This window comes from Ips typographus, linkage group LG3, assembly GCF_016097725.1.
Source record: "Ips typographus isolate SLU linkage group LG3, UJ_Ityp_2.0, whole genome shotgun sequence".
In the NCBI taxonomy this organism is placed as follows: domain Eukaryota; kingdom Metazoa; phylum Arthropoda; class Insecta; order Coleoptera; family Curculionidae; genus Ips; species Ips typographus.
In genome coordinates this window covers 2,028,310-2,036,100 of record NC_138424.1, presented here as the reverse complement: position 1 = coordinate 2,036,100, position 7,791 = coordinate 2,028,310, and the positions used below count along the sequence as shown (strand labels likewise).

General features: G+C 31.7%; 1 protein-coding gene across 1 annotated transcript; it reads right to left on the bottom strand.

Moving 5' to 3' along the window:
- Positions 1 to 1,388: 1,388 nt before the first annotated feature.
- On the bottom strand, positions 1,389 to 7,146 carry LOC145726552 (fatty acyl-CoA reductase 1-like). Its single transcript, XM_081975694.1, has 9 exons — positions 6,873 to 7,146; positions 6,697 to 6,818; positions 6,521 to 6,643; positions 3,939 to 4,210; positions 3,781 to 3,890; positions 3,521 to 3,722; positions 2,207 to 2,449; positions 1,890 to 2,147; positions 1,389 to 1,834 (listed from the first exon to the last, which is right to left on the bottom strand). The coding sequence occupies exons 1-9, from the start codon at positions 7,084 to 7,086 to the stop codon at positions 1,702 to 1,704; spliced, it is 1,677 nt and encodes a 558-aa protein (XP_081831820.1). The 5' UTR covers positions 7,087 to 7,146; the 3' UTR covers positions 1,389 to 1,701.
- Between the last annotated feature and the right edge of the window lie 645 nt (positions 7,147 to 7,791).

Below are 7,791 nucleotides of genomic sequence, written 5' to 3'. Positions count from 1 at the left end.
TATTTGAGTTTACTCCTCTATATAGTCAATTTTGATCGCCGTGGTTGACCTTTTTTTCACCTACAGCTAGACACAATGGAGTTTAATTTGACTTAAGTTGCAAAAAATATTCAAGGTGGAACTTTAGAGGTCAAGACGCCATTTTCACCTCTTAACTAATATTTAAATTAAATTGAAATGAAATGTTCATATTAAGTGATTTTGGCATTAGTAGATTAAATGTGTATTGTAGGTGTATTAAATAAAAATACACAATTTAATTCAGTTTCCAGATTTAAAGTTGTAAATTAGTAGTTGTAATTCTCCAACTGGAGATTTAATTTGTCAGATAATTTGACATTTGAGATTTGATAGCTCATCTATAACGTTCTATAAACGTTGTACTGTAAATTCAAAAATTATACTGTACTTTATCATAATGTGTTTATAAACATTCATTAGTCATTGTTGTTTGTACGAACAATTTATTCGATATTTTGCACGAATTTCATTTGCAAACTTAATTCTAATTGATAGTTCTAAACTTGAAACTGAGCGTAAAACATCCAATAATGTTCCTTACATAACCAACCATAATGTAATTAGGTAAATGAAATCAATTAATTTACAAACAAATTACACACAAACAAACTGAACTTGAATTTTATGAACCAATTTAACCCAAAATTAGTGGGTGCACATGGAAAATTTCGTTCAACAAACATTCAAGCAAAATTGGGATGAGGTCACAAATTCCAACAACATACTAATGCCAATTGAATTATCAATTTAACAACTTTTGTTATCTTGTTGCAACCATATGTCGTTACATATTGTGTTTCAGTCTTTTTCTGGAATATACAAATTTCTAGGAACCTCTGGAAATTTAAAAATATTGATGGAAGGCTTTGAAATAATTGCAAAGGCTTCTGGAAGTTTAAAAACTTGCTTGGTAAACCTTTAAAACACCTGTAGAGGCTTCTGGCATTTTCAAAATGTCTCTTGTGGTGTTTGGCAATTTTAAAGCATTTTTGCAAGGTTTTAAGACACTTGTAAGAGCATCTGGAATGTCAAAATTTATTTTACAGTCATCTGACAGTTTTCAACAAAAGGTTTATGACACTTTTGAAGTCTTCCGGTTATTTTAAAATAGTTCTGGAACTTATCAAGACACTGGCATTTCCAAAGTGTTTTTTGAGACTTTAAAACACACTTGTAAGCATTTAAAATAATTATAAAGGCTTCTGTCATGTCAAAATTGATTTTCGAGACATCTGACAGTGTTAATCAATGCCACATTTGACAGCTGAATATTTACAATTTTGGTTACCTTCTATATTGTAAGAAAGAGTATTGCCTTGTTACAAAATGTTGGTAAGAAAATTGACAGGAATAAAAAACAAGGAAAATTAGTGGTTTAAAAAGTTTATTAAAAAAGTCATCCCCAAAGTCTGTCAGCGATAAGAATTTGACGAAGAACGTCACATTCTTTTTCCCTTCATTTAGTTCCCAGTAGTAACTTAACCTAACCCTACTATATGTTTTTGAATTTATAAATAATGGTTGTTCTTTTTGTACATAAAAAAGTTCATACAATGTCAACACGACCATTCCGTAATCTAAACAGAAACGTGACACCCCTGACGTGACTCAAATCTTATATTTGACAGACTTTACATTTTTAAATAGCCCAATAAACCTGTAATTCAAACTACATTTATTCTATGATGTAAAGCAATAAAATAACAGAAAACTTATAAATAACAAAGGTATAAAGAAAAATATTGTATTAAGAAGGAAATAAACTGATAGTCCTAGTACTAGTGGAACAAAGATGTAATACATTATGGTCAATCTGTGAAAAAAAAATAAAAATTAAAAACAATTCAAAATATCCATACAGTGCATACTTCTTTATGTGTTTTTTTCCTTCTAGTAAATTATCCAAAGGTTCTTCCAGTAAAATTTCCCTTAAGGCTACATAATAGGTATCGAAATAGTGGTCCCAGTTTAGGGACTTCATATCAAAGCTAAAATTTTTCTTATCTACTTCGTTGAGGCCTTTCCATAGTTCGGTAGTATGTTGGTAACCAAAAGTCCATGAGTTTAGAGTAAAGTAAGCCAGGACGATAATAAATTTGTTTATTTTTTTAAAGGCTTTTCGAAACCTAAAAATACCAATCAAGGTTAATTACCAAATATTTCTCTCAATTCAATTATAACTTACAAGGGTTTTTCGCCCTTTAAAATGAGCATATAATCCAGAATGTACGATGGGATGGTGTGGAACCAAAATTGCAGTATCAAGTACCAGTACAAGCAACTGGTTAACCGTGCAATTGGTAATTTGACAATTTTAGTACTGCCCATTTTAATGCCTTGAGTTCTAGCTTTTCCCAAGTCCTCCCACTTTGTAGGATTGTCGTCCGATGAAGTGAAATTGTAGATTGGAATTTCATTCTGAATTTCTCTGTAAAAAAATACAAAGCAAATCAAAGTTAACTAGGATGACAATATTCTCTAATGTATTCAATTTTTGAATAGAAAAACAACATAATCCTCTGGTGGAAATATGGAATTTATTTGGAAAGGCTGTTATAAGTATAGATGTTCCAGACGATTTAAAAACATTCTGGAAATGCTTTAAAACACTTATAGAGTTTATAAGACTTGTAGAGACTGTAGTGACAGTCTTTAAACCGGTTTTGTAAGACATTAAAATACTTGTAGAGTCTTGGAAATCCCACCAAAATGTCTCTTGACATTTTAAAACATTCTTGGAGGGCTTTAAGACAATTATAGAATATTTTAAAATGTTAGGTACTGGAAAGCTTTATAATACTCTGTCAGTTTTATAACTTCCTTAAGGGTTTAAGACACTTGTAGTTTAAACATTCTTGAAAGGTTTAAATCCACTTGTAGAGGGTTCTGTCCATTTTGAAAGATTCTTAAAGGCTTTAAACATTTGTAGATGCTTTCGGCCATTTTTAAAAATTCTTGCAAAGCCCTAAGACTCTCATAGAAAACTCTGGCAATCTTAAAACCCTATTGGAATAGGATGTGACAGACTATAAATCTGAAATATGAAAGTTATCCGGGCTTATAAGCCGTGGTCCAATGGAATTTCTTCCTGACGTTCTTAGTACTTCGTAGTTATCGTCAAGAGGTACAGAAGAGCACTTCGACCGTTACGTCATCGCCTTTGATAATGTCCGCCGCAGATGTGGACGAAACGTTAAGAAGAAATTCCATTGGACCACGGCTTATAAGCCCGGATAACTTTCATATTTCAGTTTTGACCGGCTGTGAAAGCCTTCATAGTCTAACTATAAATCTATCTGAGGCAGGTACAAAGTGATCAAAAAAACCATTATCTGAGTCTCTATTGAAAGGTCACGTGGGCATTTGACCTCAATAAAATTCATAAGAAAGGTTTATTTATGCATACAAAATTTGTGTGGAAAAAAAGCAATAAAACAATAACTTAAAATAAAGAAAAAAATGTAAAACAAAAGTGAATATAAATTTGTTCTAAACCTACCCTGTTTTGTTTTTCTTGGCAATCGCATAAGAACAAGCAATACAATGATTGATGGCATAATCAGCAGGCACTAGATCGCATCGCCCATGACGCCTTCCGTAGTTTATATGAAGAACCCCTAAAGCAGCGGCTTGCATTACCCCTACTGGACCAAAAATGTTGTCAATCCAAGACCTTATCGGTTCCCTAACTGAAGCAATTACTAGAAAAAAACCCTCAAAATTAACTTTGACAGTTATTTTTCCAAAAAAATCACGAACCAATTGACGGTCTTTGAATACAAAGCGGCAACCCCGCACTCTCCCTCCTCACCACGTCCTCAGCGATCTGTTTGGTGAAGGCGTATGTGTTGGGGGATTCACCTAAAAGCCTGTTTTTCTGTCAAATAGTTGACATTTCAGTTTAAAGTGACACTCACCCAGGAGTTATCCTGTCAACGACGTCGTCAGGAAGTTCCTCCACCAACTTCATCAGTTGGTAAGGGTCCATGTAGGGAGGGTAAAAGACTTCATCGATATGTTTTCGATTGCAATTAGAAAAGGCGGTGCTCATGTAGGTGAACGACTCTAATTTCTTGCATTCATGGGCCAATTTGATCATTTGCAAAGTGCCTCTAAGGTTGATATGTACAGCTTTGGTTAAACGTTCGTCAAATCTAACCGTTGCAGCTATGTGATAGATTAGGTTTACCTGGAAGTTATATAATCAAGTCAAGATCTCAACATTGGTAGCATATGATTGGTCACTACCACACAAAAATAAAAATATGCTATTTGGGAATTTTTAGTTTTTGTGAAACACTTTTTTGAAAGGTGTAAAGTGCATTTTTTGTGCTTATTTCATTTACTTCTGCCCTTGGCTGTGTACTGGAACCCCCTTCCAAAAATAATAAAAAAAACAGCAGTTGTGCTTTATTCTTCCCATACTCTCAGAGTGAAAGACAATAACAGCTCATCTGTGTGGGTATTAAATCACATACAAGCGAATCACACTTTGAATCAAAAACAACCGATGTACAGGGTGCTACATTTTCGATGGTTTTACGGGGTACAAAGAAAACGTGTAATAGATATAGTTGGATTTTTACCTTTTGAGAATGACGTCATCTTTTTACATCTTTGTTTATCGCATATCAAACATATGAAATAACCAATTTTAGCAAAAAAGGCACGTTGTTAATTTTGTCGTCCTGTCAAATTAAAAACGTTGACATTTACTGTCACTTTGATTTAAACGAATATCCAAGGTATAAAAATGCTGCGCTGCAATGAGAAGGCCCAAATGCTAATCAATAGCCTCAATAACTGATTAAACAAAAAAATACGTTATTTTGAGTATTATATTGTGAGTATTTTGATAATGTATTACTTTAGCATTACACTAAACCGCTAATATACTCATAGAATAATAATAAATAAATAAAACCGTATTCTCTATTCACTGGTGAATGAGCTTGTTGGTTTATTAAGATAAAGCTTGCCAAATAGAATAAACTGTGCATAGGAACTATTAAAATCAATGAAGGAAAACAGTTTTCTTTAAGCTACAGGAGAAATAGATTTTGTAGTTCGGCTAGCAAATAATAGGTGTCGCCAGGTGGATGTATGCTGAAACTACAAACTGGTAAAAGATCAATCTAAAAGCAATTTTATTTACTAGAATATTACTTTCAGTGTAAAAATATTAGTGAACAAAAAATAAAATTCTCAAAATTTAGATTTATTTGTAAATCTTTGAAACTCTGGTGATAATCAAATAAAACCTGGATTTATGTACCAATTTAGGTAGAAAGGTATTTGAATGTGTCAAATTATAAAATTTCTAAAAACGTTTTGCTCATTCTCAGAAAATAAAAACTCAAAAAAAATCAAGGTTACAAAAAAATAATCAAGATGAAATGAAGAAAAGGTTAGCAAGAATAAAAATGTTAAAATCTAACATGTTTAGCAGAAGTAATTAAGAAATAATATTTTATTTTTAGAAAAAAAAAGAATGAGAAAAATTTGAAATAGCAATCAAAAATCGTAACACAAAAGAGTGAGAGCCACAATTTTTCCAGTTATTCCAGTAATAAAATTATAGCACATTTTTAGAAATAAAGCAAGAAAAATCAATCAGAAAAAATCAAAAAGATAAAATAAGTGTCACAACTAGTGAATATGTTATATGAAGCATCAACATATGATTTTACCAAACGCATAACAAAAAAAATTAAATAAAAAATTAATAAAAAAGATGAAAAATTTGTCGAATAGAAAATTAGGAAACTTACCGTAGACTTATGTTTTATAGATTTACTACGCAAGTATAGATTTCACATTCACAAATTCGCTACATTACACTCAATACTTATTTTCACGAACATTTTGAACATCTCTTACATTGAAATTAATGTTTTTTTGTTTTTTTTTACATTATTTGTGAAATAAAATAATTTTCTTTTTTTAATATTAATTTTAGTAATACATCTGAAAACACTTAATATTTCCGAAACAGTTGAAGATAGGTATGGGACATTGTACATGAATTATCTCTAGAATTTTCTGAAGAATCTAAAAAACTAATAATATACAGGGGGTTGTATTTAAAATAAGAAAGTTGGTATCGGCCACTGTCACATGACACACCCTATATAATTTTTATTTTTTTTAATAAATGTGCATCTAAAAATACAAATCGACGTGTCCAAGCGTTTTTCCCAACACGCTCTCATTTATTCGTTATCGAATTTATTCCATTTGGCTGTTCCACACTGTATGTAAATCGAGCCAATTATTCCCAAAAATGGTCATATCATTACCACATAAACTTAAAATATTCCTATGACATTGCATTAATTTTAATGCTAGATCATTATTCACGAAAATTAAAAATGTTAATAAAAATGGTTTTTATAACCTAATGGTTGGAAAATTTGAGAAATTGTATAGATATCTGATGGTTCCAATTAATGAAAACGTGTAATAAAATATAACTTTACTAAAAAAAACATATACATACCTTTGTTCGTATTATTTCTTTCGCTTCTTCCGACAGTCCTAGTCCGTCTTCCTCAAAGTCCCCACTAATCCCCACAACTTTCTCCCTAAAGTTTGGATAAATTTCAGCCAATTTATAGAAAACCTAAAAATAACAATAATCAGTACACCAGCCTGAAAAGTGAATAATGTTATTACAAAGTTATCCAGAAAGTCCTTAATTCTATTTTGAGGGTTCACACCCTTTTTAGTTCTTATGATTAAATAAAGCGTTCCAATGTCTTTACAGCATCTCAGCAGTTTCTCCACTAACAATTTGCCTAATAAACAAATAGGGATGTTACTATTTGAGTTGTTTTTAACATGTGACTTACCCAAAAATCCTGTTCCTCCAGTGACTAGCACGTTCTTCCCTCTTAAAAAATCAATGATTTCACTTCCTTCTTCTTTTACTCTTAAGTCGTTTTCCTGAAGATACATATGTACCGCATAGTTGATGTCTTTAGGTGACTGGGGTGTGTTTTTGATTTCCTCCAAAAATGGCGGCAACTTTTTCCTCAATATCGTGGGAACGCGTTTTTCGTCCATTTTGCCAGTCGACAACAATCGCACTTCACCTTTTAACGCTTGTCTAAGAAACAGTTATGCCCGCAGCTGGATTTTATGTCGACTATATCAATTATTACAGGTCAAGGTTTCTGACGAAATTGCAAAAAAATATAAATTTTTGTTTGTGTGTACAAGGTGGCTCAAATGTACGGTCATTTACCGCAAGTTTAATTGCATTATGTCAAGAAACTTGATGTTTTTATATGTGCAAATGACGTCACAATTTTCAGAAGTTTCTGCCAAAATAATCGGCAATAACGTCATCCTTGTTTCCTTCGTAAGATCAATGCACAGTCATTTCACATTTTTAAAGTTAATATTTTACGCTTTCAGAATGAGCCAAACAGTCACGTGACTTTGACCAACTCAAATTTTCAATTGAACTATCTGAAAACTGAAATTTAAACATCTCTAACTCTAATTTTCGGTCACGTGATCTTAAGAATTCACTTTGCTTTTCCAAATTTGTTAAGTTGAAATTTTACACTTTTAGGATTGGTAAAGTGGTCACGTGACCGTATCAAACCAATTTAAAGTTTGGAATCACTGTAATTTTAATTTTAAAATTAAAAACTGATTTTTTTTCTCATGTGACCTAAAAAAACACTATTTTGACGTGTTTCTCAAGATGAAATTCGATGCTTTTAAAGTTAGTAACCCTGCCTTTATTATGCCAGATTTTTA